This window comes from Rousettus aegyptiacus, unplaced genomic scaffold, assembly GCF_014176215.1.
Source record: "Rousettus aegyptiacus isolate mRouAeg1 unplaced genomic scaffold, mRouAeg1.p scaffold_m13_p_2, whole genome shotgun sequence".
Classification (NCBI taxonomy): domain Eukaryota; kingdom Metazoa; phylum Chordata; class Mammalia; order Chiroptera; family Pteropodidae; genus Rousettus; species Rousettus aegyptiacus.
The window spans coordinates 94,024,957-94,046,360 of NW_023416295.1; the positions used below are offsets into that span (position 1 = coordinate 94,024,957).

Genomic DNA, 21,404 nt, shown 5'->3' on the forward strand with positions numbered 1-21,404 from the left:
CAAGACCACATCGTCCCAGATGCAAGATATCATTACCCAGATGACTCTAGGAAAACCCAAATCCTGTGTGGAATCTCCACTAGAAAGTCCAAAAAAAATTTCAGAGTTAGTCCAAATAGGATGCAAAGCAATGAGTCCATGGACATGCACTACCTGCCCATGGATGGCTTCTAACAGTGTGCAGGCAGAGGACACACTGGCCTCTGGGCATGCTTCCAGTCACCTGCTCACTCCTGTGGTCTGACATCAGATTTCTGTCCTCTCCTCCTAGGCCCCTTTGACACCATATCTGGGGTAGACATGGTTATGAACATTTAGTACATTGGAAAGAACAAGGGCTCAGAGCTACACAGAACTTGGTTCCAATCCTAGCTTCCTATTTCCTAGCTATATGACCCTAGCTAGGTTTCCTTGCCTCTAAATCTGCTTCCTTGTTTGCAAACAAGAGCTGAAAGATGAAAGCTCCTGGCCCATGACACATGCTCTAGAATTGTTATAGTAGTAATACTTTCATATTATTAAAGGTGAGTGGCACCTAAATGAAGGTGTGACCCAGAACCCCTAGACTGTAATGCATTCCTGAAACTAGGAGCCCTGGTGTGGCCATGGAAAGAGTTTGGTTAAATACACCAATGTAGATAGCATAGGATAACATGTGGAATCTGAGCAGTGGTTGGAAGACAAGTTCAGATGCCTCCTTGTGCAAAAGTGGGATCAATACCTCTATGGCAGGTCTTTTCAATACAATATTTTAATAAGAAGGGAGGGTCGCGTTTGTGGAGAGAACTGTCAGGAGGAGGGAGTTTATTTCACAAGAGATTCATCAGAGATGTCTGCAGTTGTATAGATGATTGGTTTGCTGCAAAGTAATATATTTAGGCTTTTTTATCCTCTTTCTCTACTCTAAAGTCCCTTTGGAGATTTCGTTATGACTTTATAGTGGTAATTCCTTCAAAAATGTTTGAAAGATTTGACATGTTTTATATAAGTGTGTGTGTATGCATGTGAACATACGACCAATAAAAAAAAAGTTGCATAAATATATTCCTGTTCCCAGCATCCTTCTAACTATTACCAGATGTACTGCCAGCATATTGCCCTTAAGTGGGACCTCGACAGTGGTAACCCGAGAATTATGAATCAAGAACATGGAAGTTAGAGGGTAAATTTTTCAAAATGCTCCACCTGGGAAAAAACCGTCTGCCTATATAATTACCAAAAGAAATCCCCAAAAAGTTTTGAGAAAGTAGAAAGCAGTTTCTTTTCACCTTATAATTCACATTTATTTCCTCTCCTCCCAGTTAGGTCATAATTTCCTTTTACATGTTATTGTCCTAAGAATATGCTTTCTCTCTCTTCCCTCTTCATCTTTCCTATTCCTCCAGTTAATTCTGAACCTCATTTGACCTTTTCTCTCTATATTGCCTCGCTGTTCTGCCTTCTCTATCAATAACTGAGTTAATGGAAATTATCTAACACATGTCATAAAGAGGCAACAGGTCCCTGGAAAGTATTTCATGGCAGATCATTTTGGTGAAGTCTCAACAGCAATAAAGCTTTGACATTTCACTCCCCAAGGCTGCCTGAGGAAGTTGTCAATAATCTGCACATTATATTAACGTCACACAGAAACTCGCTGTCTGGAAGGGAAAGTGGCCTGGCTACAAGAGAATATTATCTCCACCTTCAACCCCTGCAGTACACTGTTTCTAACTTTCCCTTCTCTCTGGTAAGTTTTTCTTAAAACTCAACCTAAATTGTTCAATTTGAATTTGAAGCTTCTAATACACTAAACAAGCGAATTTCAACATTTTCGGGGTTGTCACCCTGTGAGCAATTTGTTTGTTTTAATTGTCCCTAAATGCCGTCCCTCATCCTTCAAGCCCTGGAGTCTGTAAATATAAAGATAGAAAAAAGGACGGAGCTAGGGACAAAGATTTACCTTACATTGAAATTATTTGCTTTGATAACTGGAAAGGCTGAAGTGTGCCCCAGGAGGACTTGTCTGTCCTCTCTCATTGTCCCTCATCTGGTGGACCCAGGCTGGACCTCTCCCTATCTCTTCCCAGCTTCCATCCCTCTGTCCTCCTCCCCAACACCTACTCCTTCAATAATTATATTGACCCTCAGACATTTACCTCGAATGATTCAGGGCCTGAAATGTCACAGGCAAATTACCAAAATCCGTTCTGTAAAAAAGAGAGAAAATGGTGAAGAGGGCTCCATGAGTTGGGTTTATGCTGCTTTCTCCATGAGGCAGGCAAACAAAATGAGGTAGTGAGAGTAAGTAGACTGCAATCTCTTCAAGCTTAAGGGGAAAACAAATAATTAAATGCTATCAATAAGAGAAACATAGATGCCTTTCCTGATGGACCAGCCTTTCCTTCAGGTCAAAGTGCACTGCCTCTCAGTCAGTTTTCCCATTGGCCTCAACCTGGGGCTGCCCGCTCCTCTGTCTCCAACAGCTCTTTCCACTTTCCCCACCTGGGCCCCAGTCGACAGAATTTTATACCATTTATCCTGACTCCCAACCAAACTGTATGTCTCTTGCCACATACTGCTACCCAATAAATGTTTATTTTACTAATGATGATAGTAAGAGGTGATTCTGATACTGATGTTGTTGATAGCCAAGCTCAAGTGCCACTTTGCAAGCAAAGCCTTTCCTGACTATGACTAGAATTGTGGGCCAAGTAAGGCCCAGAGAGATCCTCAAGCTCTCTTTCCCTAATCTCATCTAATATAACACAATTCTCTAATTGGTTCTTGTCACTGAATTTGATCCTACACTCCTCGAGGGCCAGACCTATGCTCTGGTCTCTTCTTGTAGGCCCTGTCTATAATCCAGGGCAAGATAGATACCCAGTGCGGTGACCAAGCAGAGGGCTAATAATAACACTCTACCTCCTATTGTCACCGTGCCTGGTGTTGAATTAGTAAGCACTCAGTAACAAAAATAACAATACTTTCCATTTGAAAAATGCTGCACAATTTTCAAAGAGCTTTTAAATTCATCATCTCTAGTGAGATAATACTCCTCACAAAAAACCTGAGTTAAGTAGGTATAATTAGCACCAGGTAACAGATGGAAACTGAGGCTTGGAAAGTTTAAACTACTTGCCAAAGGGCAGAAAGGCAGGTTAGAGGTTCTGGTCCCAGGTCAGCACTTTCTCTCCAGCTACAGAGCCTTTCCAGACTCTTAAAATGCTGGGCACAAACTATCAGGAGAATTCAGTAAGATAGACAAACGTAAGGAAAATATACACCTTCCACCAAACACCACACTTGGCAATACTTGACATCTGCAGCAATAGAGATAAAACTAGTGTTTTCCCCACAATGTCTTCTATAACTGAATGCTCCTTGCCTAGGGCCTGGAGCATGGCAGACACTCAATAAATGATAGTTGAATGAGCGAAGGATAAAAAATAAATGAACACGCAAACAAGTGAATAAACCTATAAGAGGTGCACTGTCACTATAAATGTAACCAAGGGTAGGTTTCGAATCTAAAGAATTTAGATTTGAAATTTAAGAAAACATTTCAATTTATAGAATTATAAATGTTTGACATAAAACAGCTCTAACATATAAGCAAAGGCCCACCAGCGTAAACAGAGTTTTATTACTTAGCTCCAAAAGGCCAAACCCAAGAATCCTACAATGCAGAAAAGAAAAATAAAAAGTATTCAGGCAGAAAATCCTCCTGATTCTAAAAGGATAAAATGACAATAACAAAAAGGAAAAAAAAATTTTTTTATAAATGTAAGAAGCTTTACTAAAAATGGCTGGACAGAGAGAGAAAAAATGACTTTGGCAACCCAGAATTTCATCCTGATGACAGCAGGCAGCACTCAGAGGCTCAGCATCTTCCCTTTAAATGCAGAAACTTTTTTGCATACTAATTGAGTTTTCTGTTGAAAAATCTCTCCAACTCAGTGTTGCCCTCCTGACTACTGTGACAGAGAGTTGAAAACTCTGCTCAGTTCTTTCCTCCTGGGGTTTGGTTTCTTTCCTTCTGGAATCTTCTTCTTGTACCTTATGACAGGTCTGACCTTACTTCAAGCAATCACAATCTATCTATTCCTCCATGGATTTCCTCTTCACTCTTCATCCCTTTAATTCGTCAAGTCTCAGGTTTTATGATCTAGAAACCACTTTAGCATGATAAAAAAAATTCCACAATCTATCCTAAAAAGTTTTTAAATCGTAATTTAAGAGAAATGAATCTTTATGATAAAGCCCTCCCTTCCAAACGATTAAGGGACTATTGATTTGTTTTATTTTTAGTAGCATAAATATTAATTTAAAACAAAAATAGTCACACCCAAACATAAACATTTTGTAATTGACTAATTAGTTATTTAATTAGATGCCGAATACCTGTCTTCCTTAGAGAGAATGATGTCCCATGAGGGCAGGAATGTACATGTGTCTTAAGTACTGCTGTGTCTTATACATAAGTAGGTACTCAATATTTGTTAATGAATAAATGCAGATCACCCCAAGAATGGTTTTAGGTTGAACTTGGAGAACTCTTGTTTACATGTCAAAAATATACCTTTTGGATGAAATCGTATCTCCTATTTTCTCACCTGGAATCCCTTCACTCCTACCATTCATTGGTCTAGTCAATTTTCCATAAACTTCCAAGCTTCACTCAAGTCCAACTTCTTCCATAAAAACCTTTGCTACCACTCCAGTCCACACTAATCACTTCCTTTTTAGCCTTCTACTAATCGTATTACAGTCAGAATCCTACGGCTTCCCCCCTAATTTTCCCATGTGTCTTAGTTCTGCTTTCTAAACACTATGGAGGGAAGTGTACACCTCTGATGCCCACACAGAGCCAACCACAGGCAATAGAGTAGGCTCAGTCAATCTTTGTAGGAACAGACAAACCAACTAGTCCACCATGGTTATTTTCTTCAAATACTGCTAATAACCAATAATTTGATTTATAGTCAAATGTTTTTAGGCAACTTTAAAGTAAACTAAAGATACAGCTAAAGATATAGCATGTCTATATTCTGGGGGTATGGGTGGGGAGGAAAGAGCTACCTTGATTTCCCTCTTTTTGATCACTTCCTAAAAATAATTTTTGTACACTGATTATGCTTTCATTTCCTCCCTTTGGAATGTGGACTTTGGTGCTGTCAATAGCTTGTATTCTGTTAGGTTTGTGGGAGAACTTTATATAATACTAGTATTGCAGGAGACTTTAGAGGTCATCTTACAGATGAGGAACCTGAGGCCCAGCCAGCTGAAGCCACTCAACACGGCAGTAAAGGAGAGTCCATGAGCATGAGATCTAGGTTCTTACTGTCTGGGTGCAATCACCTGGGCACCCTCCTCTTCCCTGGCACTCAAGGCCATGCAAAGTGGGTTTGGCAGAGGCCTCAGTGGGAACTTATCTTTGCCAAGGTTCAGTCCAAACGGGAGAAGCTCTACATGGACATCTGGAGACCCAGCCAGCTTGTTCCACACCCTTAGAAGTAGTGTCCCCTCCTCACTGCTTCTGTGGTTATGTATTGTTGTAGTCTTCTGGCAGAGGGCCCATCTTGTACAGGAGAATCTCTGTCCTGGGACAGGGACGGGCCCGAGTCACTCTGGGAACAGTTGTGGATGATGGTTGATTTGTGGGACGACCTTACAGAGCCTCCAGCAAGAGGGCCTGTATATTGCCACACACAGTTTCTTGGGGATTGTAGACAAGGGCCCCCCAGTACTCTTGATGTGAACTCTGTTCCAAGGACAGTTCTTGAAACATAGAAAACACTCAATGGAGATTTGCTGAATAAATAACTGAGTGAATATGGGAAAAAGAGAAACTGTCGTGGGCTGGGGGTTCTGGACACAGGTCATGTGACTGAAACAGCATCAGAGGAGGAGTTAGGAGACTTGCACTCCAGGTCTTTCTCTTTTTCATCAGCTGGAAAACCTTCGGCGGTGTCTTTGCCACTCTGACCTCTGTCCATTTTTCATAATCTAGGAGAGGATTATGTTCAGATGATCTTTTTATATTTTGCACATCTGTGATTCTTTGCCCAATCAATAGATCATGTGACTTGATATCAGTATTTATTGAATAACTGCTGTATACCAAGCTAGGTGTTAGAAGTACAAAATATTCAGAAATAGATAAGATCTCTGTCCTCAAGAAGCCAACAGTAAACAACTAGGTAAATTAATAAATAAGATAATTTCGGAGCATTCTTAATACCATGAAGAAGAAAGTGCAAGAGACCAATGATACAGAGAGCTCCGGGGTGGGTGGTAGGTAGGGTGGGTCTTTGTGAGGAGGTGATCCCTGAGCTGAGATGTAGTGATGAGAAGGGACACTAGAAGGCCTGCCAGAGGAGCCTGAAGGCAGAGACAGCAGGGCAAGGACTCTGGGAAGTGTGTGTGGTGGGTGTGGCCAGAGCACATGGAGTAAGCTGAGGGAGGAACTGAGATGAGTGGAGAGGTGGGCAGGGGCTGGATTTAATAGGCCATGCTGAGCAGTTCAGGTTTCATTCTAAGCATGGGGTTGGCAGGTCCTGTTAGCTTGCAGAGGCCTCTAAAACAGCTGAAGTATTAAGAAGAGTGTTAGGAGATCCAGAGAGAAAGGTGAGGTTTACTACCTTTACTTCAGCATTCCAAGAGTGATATGTGTTGCCAGTGGGCCTGGTCAGTCTCACCAAGAAAGCACTGGGAGGTGTGAGTCACAGAAACATGTCACAGGGACCTGTTAGAATGTGTCAGGGACACAGAAGCAGGCTGCTTTGTAGGCAGTTTTCCTGACTCTTCGGTATGCTGTGGTCTCGGTATTCCAGCCTTAGTTACCTGGCAACTTCTCTATTCCATAAGGGCTGTGTACAAATTCCCCCTTCCTATGGGCTGGAGAGGTTTTGGCATGTCAGCCTGCTCAGCAGGCTACCTCCTTGTGGCATCCAGCCTTTGAAGCCTTCTGCTCTCAAAGGAAAAGGAGTGCCACACTCTGGATAGTCTTGATTTCTGTTAATCAGGAATGCACTTGGTCCCCATCCATCTGGAAGGAGGGCGAGGGCAGCCTACACTCCCAAGTTCAGCTCTTTCCTTTAGTGGTAGCCCAGGGGCTGAGGTCAGTCTCTTAGAAGCTGTAATCACCCAGTCTACAGGAGGATAATATGAACCAGAACCCTGTCCAAATCTTTGAAAGGGTAATGTTCAATGGGTATCCACTTCCGTTACTAGTCTGTTGGTTGGGAAGTGCTGTCAGGTTAGCACAAGACTCAAGTGTGAGGAGTGAACCCTGAGTTGGGTGGTCCCTGGGCTGCTCCTGGCACAGCCACTACCTGGCTGTGTGCCCTTGTGATGATATCTGTTGTATATCGGCCTTTCTAATGTCATAGCTTTCTGCCTTACCAGCATCACCTCATTCAGTCCTCCAACAAACATGAGAGGTGCAGGTACTCTTATCCTCTGTGTCAGTCCGTGGTTAGGGAACAGGAAAGGAAGCTCCTCTCTTTGGCCCCAAGAAAAGCCTCCTCCTCCCCCTCATTGGAACCAGGAGGGACTAAGGAGGTATCAGGGTTCAGCCTGCTGTGACCTAGAGAGCTGCCCTGTCCATGGACCTCCACTTCTGACTGCATTTCCCCTTCCTTGGGGACATGCATCTGAGGCCAGTGGGCAAAGGAGACGAAGAGCGGGAAGTGGGTCCTGAGCTTTAGGACTGAGCTAACACCTCAACCTCAGAGCCAAAGGGACTTCCTCTGCTACCCGAGGATCAAGGGGATGGTCGGCTCCAGGCCTTCACACAAAGTCAAGAGTATGATAGCTGCCCTCTCTCCTGGCTTTCCCAGGCTCCAGCAGCCCAGCTGAGCTCTCAGCAGCAAGCAGGTTATGGCCACACCACTCTCCATCCATCTTGGAAAGGTCAGGAACTAAATTTGGAACTTGGCTTTTAGTTCTTTTGCATCTCTAAGTTATCTTGAGAGACTGAGGGAAAAGGTTCACAGAGGAAGGAATGTGTCAATAAATCAGAGATAAATCAGAAATAAATCAGAGATAGAATATATCCATCTAGTTTTAACAATAGTAATAATAGTTATTGTGATAATGCAGCTACATTTACATGGTACTTTGCATTTTCCAGAGCATTTATATATATCTTCTCATTTGAACTTTGCCATAACTGTGAGAACATATCTTTATTTTGTAACCAAGAAATCTAAAGTCTGGGGAAATAAAGAAACAAGGCCATGCCACTAGTCAGTGGCCAAATGGCCACCAGCACCCAGGACTATGATTCCCAGCAAGGCTCTCTCACTACCCATCACACTGCCCTGTGGTTTAGGCCAGGTATCTACAATGTTTTCACATTGCCCACGGGGCATATCCCATGAAACCTTACACTTCGCCTGGGCGAAAGAAATGTGGCTCTCACCTGCGTCTGCGTGCCATTGAGGTTCCCCACATTCTATGCTTCTGGCCCTGCCACTAGACTTTACTGACTGGGGTCCCAAGAGAGCCCTGAATTCAAGTGCAGGCCCAGGTAGCTCCTAGGAATTCTTTCCAACGACTCAGTCCCCAAAAAACTCTTTTGGGTTTTAAGCTTGTCTCAGGAAGTCAGGCTGATTCTGGGTCCCCCAGTCCAATCATATTCTAAACAAAATACTCCTCCTTTAGACACTGTAGAGAGGCCACATAGCATAGTAGTTAAGAGCACAGACTTATGAGCCACACACCTGGGCTGGAATCCTAGTTCTACAAGTTTCATAGCTGTGTGGCCTGGGACAAGTTAGTTTACTTCTCTGTGCCTCATTTTCTTCATATTTAAAATGAGATGATTAAAATAACAGAAGCCTCATGAGGTTGTTGAGAGGGCTAAACAAGTTAATAGTAACATACTTAGAATAGTGCCAACAATATAAGTGTGAGCCACATGAGTATGGATTATTAGTTGGAAGGCACTAATCTAACAACTTCAATCATAAAGAAACCGATAAGAACAAAGGGAATAAAGGGGGCAAAAGAGGATTCTGAGAAGCCAAAAGCAATGTCATAAAATATATAATTTAAAGCTAATGCACTTTATTCATAAGTGTGTCTCCTCAATCAGAATATATTTACTCTTCCTTTGCACATCATTATAATAGATTTGGTCATGTAGTTTCCAAGCTCACAGGAGAGAGGGAGCAGCAAATTAAGAGGGTCAGTACTGGAGCAGGCAGACACCCCACGGGGTGGTGTACGACAGTTGTATCCAAAGCCCCTCTCAGATTACAGTGTGTTAGCATCATCTGGAATTTCCTTTGCTCTTCTGATAGTCTCACAGGATTACAGCAGGTTCAATGATTAAAATTTCTAGTGATTATACAGTCCCAGAAAAAAGGATAAAACGGGTTCCAAATTTTTCCTCTAAAGATACAGGAATTTGTATTTTATGTTCTGGAAAGACTTTCTTCAAATATACTTAAAAGGAGCTTGGTACATGGAAGGGGCTCCATTACAGAGTGTGACCATTCCCCCGCCCCCCCCCAAATGAGTATAGATGGATACAAATAGAGCAATAGGTGTCACCAAACTTAGACTTCAAAGCATCATCTCCTCTCACCCCATCTGCTGGCAAATGCATAGCAGAAGATGCCTTCTCCTCTGAAATATTTAGTGAGGAAACAGAGTCAAACAATTGCCTTAGGCACTCTGAACGTTTATGCCGATTAGACTAAGTACAACTCACATCAGGGACTTTGCCATCCCATCTGAAACACCAAGGTCCTGATGCAGCCGACTTTGTGGGTATTACTGGCCTCCTTTGCTGCACTGGCCCTATAACATATCTTATCATGCTCCCAGCTCTGTCCCTTGTTCTATGGCATCAGTCCTAGGGCAAGAGTTTTCTTTCCTGTCTGTGGTTGTAACCCACTGCATTTACCACAGTGTGTTCCCAAGATATCATTCCTCAAGCTGTCTGGGATGTGAAGGGCTGAAAAGGTTATGTGTGCCCTACGTCGTCCAGGGAGCCCTGGGGCACCTTTACACACAGGAAGGATCTACAGCATGATGGTTAAGAACATACACCTGAATATAATTATCTACATCTTCGTAACAGTGGCATAGCTCCAACAGCCATGTTTCACGAGACAAATTAATTCAATTCTCTTTGAGTTTCAGTGTCCTGGTCTGTAAAGTGGGATATAACTGTATCCATTTCATAGGGTTATAATGATGCTTAAATGCATTAATGTACACAAAGCACTTAGGACAGCATTTGCGCACAGGAAAAAAAAAACTCATAGTGACTATTATTACTGTGTTAAAGACTGTGAGAAATCTTATAGTAAAGTAATTGTTTAACTTTGGTTACCTCGGCATTTACCAAATTTATTTTGCAAGGGAAACCAAGTTTGTTTTTTTGATTTCTGTTAACATTGCTACAGTGTGTTTAATATTTGAAACATTTTCACATCTATGTTATTCTATGTTCACAGCAATTCTACATATTCCAGAGAACAGAGCTAATAGTCTAAGCAATGGCTTCATAGTCTTGAGTTCAAATAATGGCTCTGTTATTCACTCATCAATTCACTTAACTTCTCTGAGATACTACGTCCTCATCTGAAATAAAGGGACACTACCTGGCAGAGATTACTCATTCACCCATTCATTTATTCAATAAATATTTATAAGAGCCTGGCATGTGCCAGTGACTGCTCAAGGCCCTAGAGATACAGTGGTGAACAAGAGGGGTAAATTCTCTACCCTTAAGTAAATAAATAGAAAACATAATTTATTGTTGTGGGGATTGGAAACATTGTATGAAAAGCACTGGCACCTGGTGGTCACTCAATAAAGGTAATTACTATGACTAAGCAGGTTTATTACTCCCACTTGCCAAAAGAGATGTAAACAAAAAGGTTAAGTGACTTACCTAAGGCCACACATTTCAGGTCTCTCTTTCTAGGTCAGCACCTGCCACCCTCGCTCCAGAATAGCCATTGCAGGCATACCCATGCCCAGGTTCCAGTCAGGCTCATTCTGTTGGAATCTCAGAGGGGAGATCTTACTCAGTTTTCCCAGTGCGCTTTGTCAATCTAATTCTCTCATCTAAAAGCAGACTCTACTGCTGTGTTTCTCCATTCCTGCTCCTTCTCACTACTAGCACAGAGAGAATTAGCATATGATGCAGTAGCCATGTGGCCTGTTACCTGCAGTTGATTATCTGTAAGTGTATTTTACAACCCTGGTACTTCTGCAAAGTGTGTGTGCCTGGTGCATTAGGATGACACGTACAAGAGAGCAATAATAAATCTCATTTTGTTATGATCATTATTGTTGATGCATTAAAGCCCCACAAAGACTTCTCGCTCTTAGGCAAAGCTGATGATAAAAGAAATCACAGCTCTTACCAGAAAGATTAGGGACATCCCAACTGGCATTTTTATTGACTTCTCAAATAGAGGCTCTGACTTGGGGCTGCATGCCCCATTTAGAGCCTGGTTGGCAGGCCTCAGACCCATCTTAGAACTCATGGTGGTCTAAATACAAGACCCTGTTGGGGGTTCATCAGTCCGACACCACCTAGAAATGGGGGAACCTCAACTTTAGTGCCTCAGGCACACCCCAGCTATCTGTACTATGACTGGGAAGGGATGCAGGGCTGTTCCAGGCACAAAACACCTGTGGAGGAGAGGATGGCGTCCCCATGGGCCACCTACGGCTCTCCTTTCGGCATAGCTTTCCCCATGAATGCATATGTGCTTCCCTCCTTATGTAGTAAGCAATAAGGGTGAGGCCTGCACAGATATCTGCCAGTCTTGCTGGATCAGTTGCCAGAAATGGGCTTTTGGGTCTCCTCTCCCATGCATTTGAGGCAAAAATGAGCCTGAAGTGCCACTGATCCTGACTTACCCTCAGGGACCAGGCGAAGAAGAGGGGCTTTCAGCCTCTGAGGTTTTGAGTTCTGAAAGATAACATATATTAGCCTATGCCAAGCAGTTTTCTAAGCATCTTACCTATGTTAACTCACTAATCCTCACAACCTAGCTATGATGCCACATTTATTACCACCCCAATTTCACAGCAGTAAATGGGGAAATCTGACATCCCAGTCTCCTTCCCAGCCTAGACTGAGCCCCTCTGATGAACTCGTTCCCCATGAGCTCTCTCCTCTCATATTCCTAAGGTGAAGAAAAGCCCAGCACCAAAAGTACTCCTTCCCTTCTCCTCTCCATCTCTGCTTAAAGCCTAGTTCTTGCTCAGAAAGTACACAGCACTGTTCTTTGCACAAGGTCAAATGCCAAATATGTTCTCTTAATATTTTAACTCAAGCCAAGCCATTGTGGACTTTGGGGTTTGCAGAGAACTGGGAGTTTTCCACACACAATGAGTTCTCTCTGCTTAGAGAGGTTGTTCAACAGACTTCATACCATTTACCTCCTGGGTAACAGCTATTGCTAGAATGGGTTTATGGTTGCTATATTATAAATGATGTACTGCATGGTAGGTGGCATTGCCAATAACAAGATTAAATAATAAAGGAAGAAACATCGTGTCAGGGATCATTTCAGGTTTCATTATGCTTCACTAGCATGAGGAAAAGATAACAAAAATGATGGATCTGGGTGCAAAAGTATACATTAGATGGAGCATAAAACAAAAAAAGACTTTTATGTAAATAATGAGGAAAAGATATAAAAAAATTCTATACTGAAATACTTTTCACCTCTTCGAGAGAAAAGAAAACAAAGTGCTAGAAAAATAAATGGGGATTATATTAAACAGGTAGAAGAAAGAAAAGGGTTGCAAGAGAATGGATGCGAGCTAACAAATTTGCGAGAGAACGCGTGAGTCCCAGCAAGGGCAGATATAAGTTTTCAAGTGAAAAGAAGACTCTTTCCTAATTCTGTGACAGCGTGAGTGTGCTTTGCTACATAGATTATTCCTGAACCCAATAGAGTAGGAAAACTCTGGCAGATGACATATCTCTTCTTCCTATTCGGATCCCAGAGACAGCCGTGGGTAGACAGCAGCAGACTGGAGAGAGCAAGCTGATCCACATATGATGGCAACATTCTAGATCAGAGGTCCCCAACATCCAGGCCATGGACTGGTACCAGTCCGTGGCCTGTTAGGAACCGGGCCACACAGCAGAAAGTGAGTGGCAGGTGAGCAAGCAAAGCCTCATCTGTATTTACAGCTGCTCCCCAGTGTTACCATCATCGCCTCAGCTCCATCTCAGATCATCAGGCATTATATTTGCATTGAGGCACCAGTTGCTGGTGCCAAAAAGGTTGGGGACCGCTGTTCTAGATCACTGTTCTCAAACAGCTGTCTATGATTCCTGCACCAGGTACACTAGAGGAGCCTGTTAAAAATGCAGACTCCCAGGGCCCACTCTAGACTCACAGAATGGAAATCTCTGGGGTCAAGGCCTGAGGATCTGCATTTTAACCAACTCTCCATATGATCCTTACGCCACAAATGTTTGAGAAACACTGATGTAGTTACATCATCATCTTCCTTTGTTAATTCTCAGAGCAGAACACTGAAAGCGTAATTCTTTATTTTAAAAAATATGAAAGTACTATAAAAGTAATAGGGGAGTTCTCAAGCTTCATTTTAGGGATACTTAAATGATTTGGGGACCACATTCTGGCATGACACAGTGAATGTTTCAGTCATTGAAGTTCAATATTTTATTATGCACCTTCTATTTCAGGGCCTTGGTGAGGCTGCAGATGCAGATGAATATCTTCTCCTACACTGAGTCCTGAGCCCGAACTTCGGCTCCTCTCCTCATAGGCTAATTCTCTTGTAAGTGGCCTTGAGTTGTCAAAAACACAAGTTCGAATTAACAACCAGTCTCTCTGTTATGTTGTTAAACACTCTGTTCCCTAAGCTGCATGTCAGTGGTCTTGGAGTTCCAGCCTGGAGGTCAGCTCCTCTCACTCTCCACCCCGCTGTAGGTGCTCTGAGCCAGGCCTGTGGCTCTCTCTTCCATCCGTCCTTCTGCTCCCCACAAGTCTCTCTCTTCAGCATGAACTGTCTTCTGAGTTCCTGATCCATAACTACTGACGGTTGGACATTTCCACCTACACATTCTACAGGCTCCTCACTTAATAAATCACAAACTGTGCCCCTTGTTCCCTTCCCCTTAACTATGACCTTCCACTTGAAGTCCTTCTCCTGGCTACTGGCACTCCTTGCCATCTGAGGAGTCAGCTCTCTCCTTGGTCCACAACACCCAACTGGATCACAAGTCCAGGCAAATTTACCTCCTAAATCCACTCCCATCCCAGCTGTCACTATTATCTGGACTTCTGCAGTTTCCTTTTCACTTGACAAACAATGAGGGCTCCCTCTCGCCCACCTTCCTCATGCTGCAAGAGCACCCTTGCTAAAATATACCTCTGGACCCAGCACTCTCCTGCTCTGAAATTCTTCAAGATTTACTCAACACCTGCAGTTAAGTTTGACTACTGGCATGGGCCACAAAGCCCCTCCTCATCTGGCTCTTGTCATTCACTGGAAACCAGCACCTCAGCCTTTAGTCATAAAGGGCACAACCACAAGACCTTTGCACATGTGCGGACCTCAGCCTGAACTGCCTCTTTTAGTCTAGAAATCACCTCTTATTGGGAGATGCAACTCAAATATGTCCTCCTCTGTGAAGCTTTCTCTTATTCCCTCCCAACAGCAAAAATAAATAAGGGCTTCCCCCTTGACACCCTGATCCCTTAAATACCTTTCACTCCTTGCAAACGTCTATTTACATGTTTATCTTCCCTGTTAGACACAAGGTCTGCCTTTTGAAGTATCCCAAACATAGTGTCTGGCTCTTGGCATGGATGTTTTCAAGACATTCCAGCACATACAATTCTGTGCCAAGATCACACTGGGTATTACTTCATGGTAACTGCCTTACTCTTCCCCAGAACTCTGTGAGGAAACATCTCTTCCATCTAACAGACCAGGGAACTGAGGTCCAGAAAGATGAAATAACTTCAGATTAAGATTCAGTTATAATGTGGTGAAGTCAAGATTTGAACCCAGGTATGCCCATCTCAAATTCTGTAGCTCCTAAAACTGACAGATCATTAGCAACTCCCACCCCAAGCCACCAATGAGGAATTTTAAAAATGCACATTCCTAGGCCATATCCTAGAATTTCACATTTGAATCAGATCTACCAAATGTAGGAATCTGTACAGTTCAAGCTCTCCAGGTGGTTTGATTATGAAATCAAACTGATTTTAGGCATCACTGCACTGGTCCTCAGGCCTCTCTACTGTAGGAAACACTAGTGCAGGCCTTTGGGAAGAGCTGAGAGCTGGAGACATTAGTCCAGGAACAACTCACCTAGAAAGGGAATATAAAGGGAAAATACAGAAAGAAAAAATAAGGCCAGAAGAGAACCCTGGTAAAAGTTCCTATAAAAGCAAGGAGAGAAGTTAGAAGAAATGGAAAAAAAAAATGGTAAGAGACATATGAGGCTTAATAGTAACTGTGTCCCAAAACCAGGGGTACAAGAGTTTTGCAAGGGAACATCAGATAACATAAGATCCTGTGGAGAGAAGGAGGAAAAAGAAGGCCCAGATCATAACACTCATATTGGTTCTGTCCAGGGAACAGAATAATATCCTGATCTATATAAGCTGATGTGGGTTTTGCTTGGTTATTTATTTTAGAAGTATGGCCACTGTGTCCCCTCCATCCAGTTGGTATCCTTCACTGCCCCAAGGATGATGACACAGTGGAACAGCAGAGAATAGAAGTCAAACCACAGCTTCGGAGTTCAAGGAATGCCAGTCAGGGCACTGACAACAGTCTGGAAGACCGCAGGAGTCTACTGGGCAACCCTGTCCTCAACAAAGGTGTCAAGATGGTGAACATGGGAGTGTCAGCAAAGAAACAAAAGCGAGACCTTGCAAAAGGGCTCTTGACATCATCACCATGTCCCCATTCCCTCAGTCCCAGAAGTGACAGAGAGATCTAAAGCTGGAGAGACCCCATGCTGGGTAACAAGAGACTATTTTGCTTGCAGGATCAAAGACCAAGGCCCTTCTAGAAGGGACAAGCCCATTTTAACATTGTGGACTGACCACACAAAGAGTCCCATAATACAGGGGTCCTAGAGAAGTCCCCGAGACTAAGCTGCAACTCCAGGGTAGGGGCTGAGAGCCCTACATTTACAGAAATAAGGTTTATGCCACCAGTCTAATAAAAACTCAAGTCGGACATTATGTTCAGCTATAGGAAAGCAAAAATTAGTCACATTTCTTCCCCTCTGGAGTATGCCAACTGAGATCCTTATCTGTTACATTCCAGAGATGGGGTTGGAAGACAGAGAACAAAGAGCTGAGGAGATAGCAAAATCAAATTGGCAGAGGTGGCAAATGCAGCCTCTTCCTCAAAACAATAAATAAAAGTAAAATTTTTTTAATTTGTGTATATACAGACTCTTCATCAAAGGATATTCAGGGATAGAGCTAGCAGAATTAGGGGTGTGTGTGTGTGTGTGTGTGTGTGTGTGTAGAATGGAGGAAACCTGAGTATGTTTCCTTAATTAAGTCATTGCCCAACCCATGGCTTGAAAGAGGTAGGAACTGCCTTAGCAACTAGAAATCCCTTTCAAACTCCCACACTTTCTTTTGCACCCACAAATTCCTAATGTAACGTCACTGACAAAGTTCACTAGCTGTCCCCGCCACCTCTCTCTATCCACATACCTAACCTCACCCTTCATTCAGAAGGAACAGGGGAACAACGGGCAACAGAAAAGCCTGTTGCTAAGAAGCCTTGAGAGGCTTGGGCTTGCATTCTAGTGTTATTCTTTAAAAAAAAAAAAAAAAACAGCTTTATTGTGGTGTACTTTACATATCATAAAATTGACCCATTGTAAATATACGGCTCAATGATGTTTAGTAAAGTTGTATAGTTGTGCAACCATCACCACCATCATGTCCATCACTGTCCCTCCAGTATTTTCTGTACCCAGCTCCAGGGTAATTCGATGTGATGCCCTGCTCTCCTGCTTGCCCCACTACTTCCAGAGACAAGTGGTTCATGGATCTGCCAGCCCAGGCTTCCCCCTGGTGCAGCTCCCCAGGTGGCCCCACTAATCCTCCTGGGAACTCTGGAGTAAGGGTCTGTTACAGGGCCATCTCTGGAGCCTAAGATAAAACCAAACTCCTTTACCCACTTTTGCTACTGCTTTGGCCTGGAGTAAACTCAAAGCCTCACTGGCTTCAGAACCAGACATGGATTTTTTAAGTTGCAGATTAAGTGCTAAGCTGCAGGAGTTTCAGGAGGACCATGTTGGGGAGGGGACGGACACATAGAGAGGTGGTAGTATAATGGATGGAAGGAGAGCCTGCTTTTCCAGGGCCATTTGGGAGACGCTTTGCTTGTATTTATTTTGACACAGCAAAGATTTCTTGCCTGTTAAGAGACAAGGTCACACCTCAGAAGGCCACGTGGACTGCAGCTAATGCTCTGCCTGCCGACTCTGGCCATGTCATCACTCAGCACTCACTGGCCAACTCTGGAACTCATCCCCAACACACAGTCTATCTGAGCCATGCAACGCAGACCTGGCTCACATCAAACACTTTACCCTACATGAAGTTGGGGCTAATTGTAAAAACTGGGAAAATGGCAGAAAAGTTTAAAGTATGTGCCAGATCTATTAGCTGAGGGGACCAAAAAAAAAAAATGTCACAGGTGAAAAAGTGAAGGAATTACACCCGTGATATCATCAGTAGCCGGCAACAATCGAAAGGAGAATCTTACAGCCTTCTTCCTTCTTTTAGAAACCATCTCATTGGACAATTCAATCTCACTAATTAGGGGACGGTGCTGGCAACAATGGAAAGATGGGAATCACATGAAAAGTGAGGTTGTCTTTGCAGGGGAGGGGGAGAGAGAGAGACGGGATTTTCCTGAGCGCCTGTAGCAGAGGCATCCCCAAGTGCCCCAATTTTGCCAACTGCGTTCCAGAGCTTGTTTCCTCCCATGCCCAGACGGAGCAAAGGCCGCTGTAATGACTTCATGTTCAGCCAAAAGTAAACACTCTCCACACTTTTTCCATGGACAAATTCTAACCCCAAATTGCCAGCACTGGCCTCCCAACAATCCACATGGAAAGCTGCCTTTCTCAAGAAAATAAAACCTTTTAAACTAAATAATACATCTTGGCTGCAGAAGCAAACTTTCCTAAAAGCTTCCTAGAAATTATTTATCATGCAATGATACTACAGATCACCTGAGTAAGCCCTACCAATGAACGAAGGCGCTTAAATACAACGAATGACCCGAGAATAAAAGCTCACTCCACTCCACAAACATCTGCACTGCAACTTATGCAGCACATTATACAGCACTCACAGGGTGTGCTACTCAGCGCGCACGCGCGCGCACACACACAGCATGCGCGCACACACAGCATGCGCGCACACACAGCATGCGCGCACACACAGCGCGCGCACACACACAGCTCACAACCACCTAAGCAGAATATTCCTTCTGAAAACAGGCCATGGTAAGACAGGTGCTGATTTGAATAGGAGAGAACAGCCCATCAGGCCTGAGCTCAGCGGCACTGTTGTACAGGTCACACGCACATCTCGCTGTTCTCCATGTTCCAGCTTGAATCTGTGTGACCCAAGCTCAGTCCTCCGTCAGGTAAGAAAAGTGCAGACTTGGCATGGTGGACTTACCAGGTTGGAATTGGTGGCATTGGAGTCATCTTCTGGAAAGGGAATATAGATCGCTAAGGCCACACAATTGGCAAAAATAGTCAGTAAAATAATGATTTCAAATGGTCTGAAGAAGGGAGTTAAGGAAGTTAATGCCGCAGAAAGCACAAATGTAACAAACATATATATATATTTTTAAATGAATCAAAGATTCATAAGAATTTTGTTTAAACAATACATTCCAAGCCCCTTGTACTCTGAAAAGAAACATATGCCTTTTTAAGTGCTTCTAATGGGTCCCCGCCAAAATATTTCCTAATATGTCAAAAGCAGTGGAGGCCAGTCGCGTGCCAGAGTAAACACAGATTTCTAAAAACTTTTTTCCCCTTCTTTTATTTATTTAGATTGCACTGGACTTCATTTTCCCTCATGTGTGCTCGGGTTGCTTTTAAAGATCAGGGCCGCTCCAGTCAGAACCTCAGTGCCCCAGGCACCCCTTTCCTTGTGGTTCCATGCTCCCATCCAGGGACTCAAGCTTGGGCTGGGAGAAGCAATGCAGAGTGGGATTTAAGGCAGAGCCTTGACTTTAAGATTTTTCATTTGGAATTTGGAGATTTTATTTTTAATCTTTGAATTTGAAGGTTAGAGTATTTGTTTTGTTTTTTTGCTTTTTTGTTTGATTATTAGTTTGCTTTTGTCGTCTCCCTTTTTCTATGATAGCCTGAAAAGAACCTGAAGATGGCCAGGGCCTTGGGACCCCCCAAGAGCATGGCAGCACGTGTTCTGTGCATTTAGGGTACAACAAACACCTTTTCTTTAAGGCGCAGCTCCACGTAGAATACCTAAAACTTCTTCGGGCTGTGGAGGCCATGCCCTTGGTGGGTAAGACTTATGTTCTAGACCCTCTCAACACTCCCTTGGTATGTGCTGAGATCTAAAGAGACGAGCCAAAGACTACCCACCAGCAACACTGCACTCAGGGTGGTTTCTGTGCCCAATTTCTTTATCAAAGTATTAGGGCAGGACATATTCTCAGGAGGAATATAAGTTAATGTGATACTACCCCTTCTACCCTGCACCCACAGTGGAAGGCCAGAAAGGTGAAGCTTCAGAGGAAGTGCCCAGTCTATGTTCCTCCAGCCCCACCTCCCCCCACCCCTGAAACTGCCAAGTTTCCAGCCTAGTCCACAGAGCGTGACAGGGAGAGGGGGAAGAGGAGGAGGATGGAAATTCCTGGGAGACGGAACCAGCTTCATCTCCCAGGACACGAAACATATCCTCACCAAGTTAATGAATCTTGAAGCAGGAAGAGACTTAGAGACCAGCTAGTCTAAACTTCTGAGGCCCAGAGAGCCTAAGAAACTTTCCCAACACCCCCACAGCAGGGCCTGACCCGCCAGGACTAGAGCCCAGATTCCCTGACTCCGAGTCCAGTGCTCATTTCCCTGCCACAGATGCCTCTGATCTCTATTATTAACAAGGCAATCCTGAGCCTGGAAGGAATCTTAGTGATTACCTAGTCCAGGCTTCCCAGACAGTATGCTAGTTACTGACGTCCCCCATGGCCCCATGGATGTAGTTCAGTGTGCACTGACCCAGCACACCTCATGAAGGTTGCTATTTTCTATACAAGCTTTGATATCAACAACAAAGCATGCAGTGGACCTGTCCAACCTCCTAGCTTGACAGACACAGAAAATAAAACAACCTTTCCCAGATCCCAAGCTGGCAAATAGCAGAGCCAGGACCAGAACCAGACATACTGACTCATCTTTTCCAACACGCCTGCAGCCCCTTGAGTTGGCCAAGGAACAAGTGATGATGATGGTGATGTTGATGATGATGGTGGTGATGGCAACAGGAAGGGCATAGCTAACATCTACTGAGACTTTACTCTGTGCCAGGCACTATTCTGACTGCTCTACACAAACATCCTGAGTGGAATGTACAATTATTATCCTCATTTCTACATGAAAGGTTAAATGTTAACTCATCCAAGGTCACAGAGATCGTGAAAGGATGGGATTCAAACACAGAAAGCCTAGCTCTAGAGTCTGAGTTTGTGAGGACAACCCTACACTAATCTATCCTGAAGTTACCCTGAAACTTTTTTAGGAAGTTAGTTCTTTCAGCCCTACCACATCTCTTCCCTCCCAGCCTATTCCCCACCTCCTTAGGAAAGTTACATTCAGCCCAAAGGCTGGTCAGTTTCATTCTTGTCATCTGGTCCCCTGTGTTCCTCCACCAGCTGAGCCAGACCTCTAGTCCTCAAACGTCAGCTCGATCCCTCCACCAAAGTAGCTGATGGCTACCCTTGGGGTATTTCTTGCATTATCAGTACTACCTCCTCCCTTATTCAAGCTATCCATCCATCACCTTATATGAAAAGTACTGGCTAATGCTGGGGAAGAGAGTAGGTAAAGAAACCAATCAGGCAGATAAGAAAAGCCATCCGCTGCAAAGCAGAGGATTAGGTAAGCCCGGAAGCATTCTGTCACCTTGGGACAACCAGATCATTTTTCAAATTGCCTTCTCCTCTTAATGTCAGATTCAGATTCCATTCTTTAAAGAGTATTGACTGGCTCATACACCAGACCATCTCTTTATCTATCAGCTACCCTTCAAAGGCAATCTGGGAACGTCACCCAATCAGCACTGCCAAGACAGTTTCCTCTCTGATAGGGAGCAGGCACATTCCCTGGGAGGGTGGCCGGAGCACCCCTTTGCCCAAGTATGGGGTTC

The 21,404-nt window shown here is 43.7% G+C and overlaps 1 protein-coding gene across 24 annotated transcripts in view; it reads right to left on the reverse strand.

The window, feature by feature from the left end:
• CACNA1C (calcium voltage-gated channel subunit alpha1 C) overlaps window positions 1-21,404 on the reverse strand; it is a 607,203-nt gene that overhangs the window by 460,272 nt on the left and 125,527 nt on the right. For all 24 annotated transcript variants that reach the window (XM_036236201.1, XM_036236195.1, XM_036236199.1 and 21 more), the window contains exon 3: window positions 18,684-18,789. In XM_036236201.1, coding sequence (XP_036092094.1) covers window positions 18,684-18,789 — 106 coding nt within the window. The remainder of the gene's footprint in view (window positions 1-18,683; window positions 18,790-21,404) is intronic.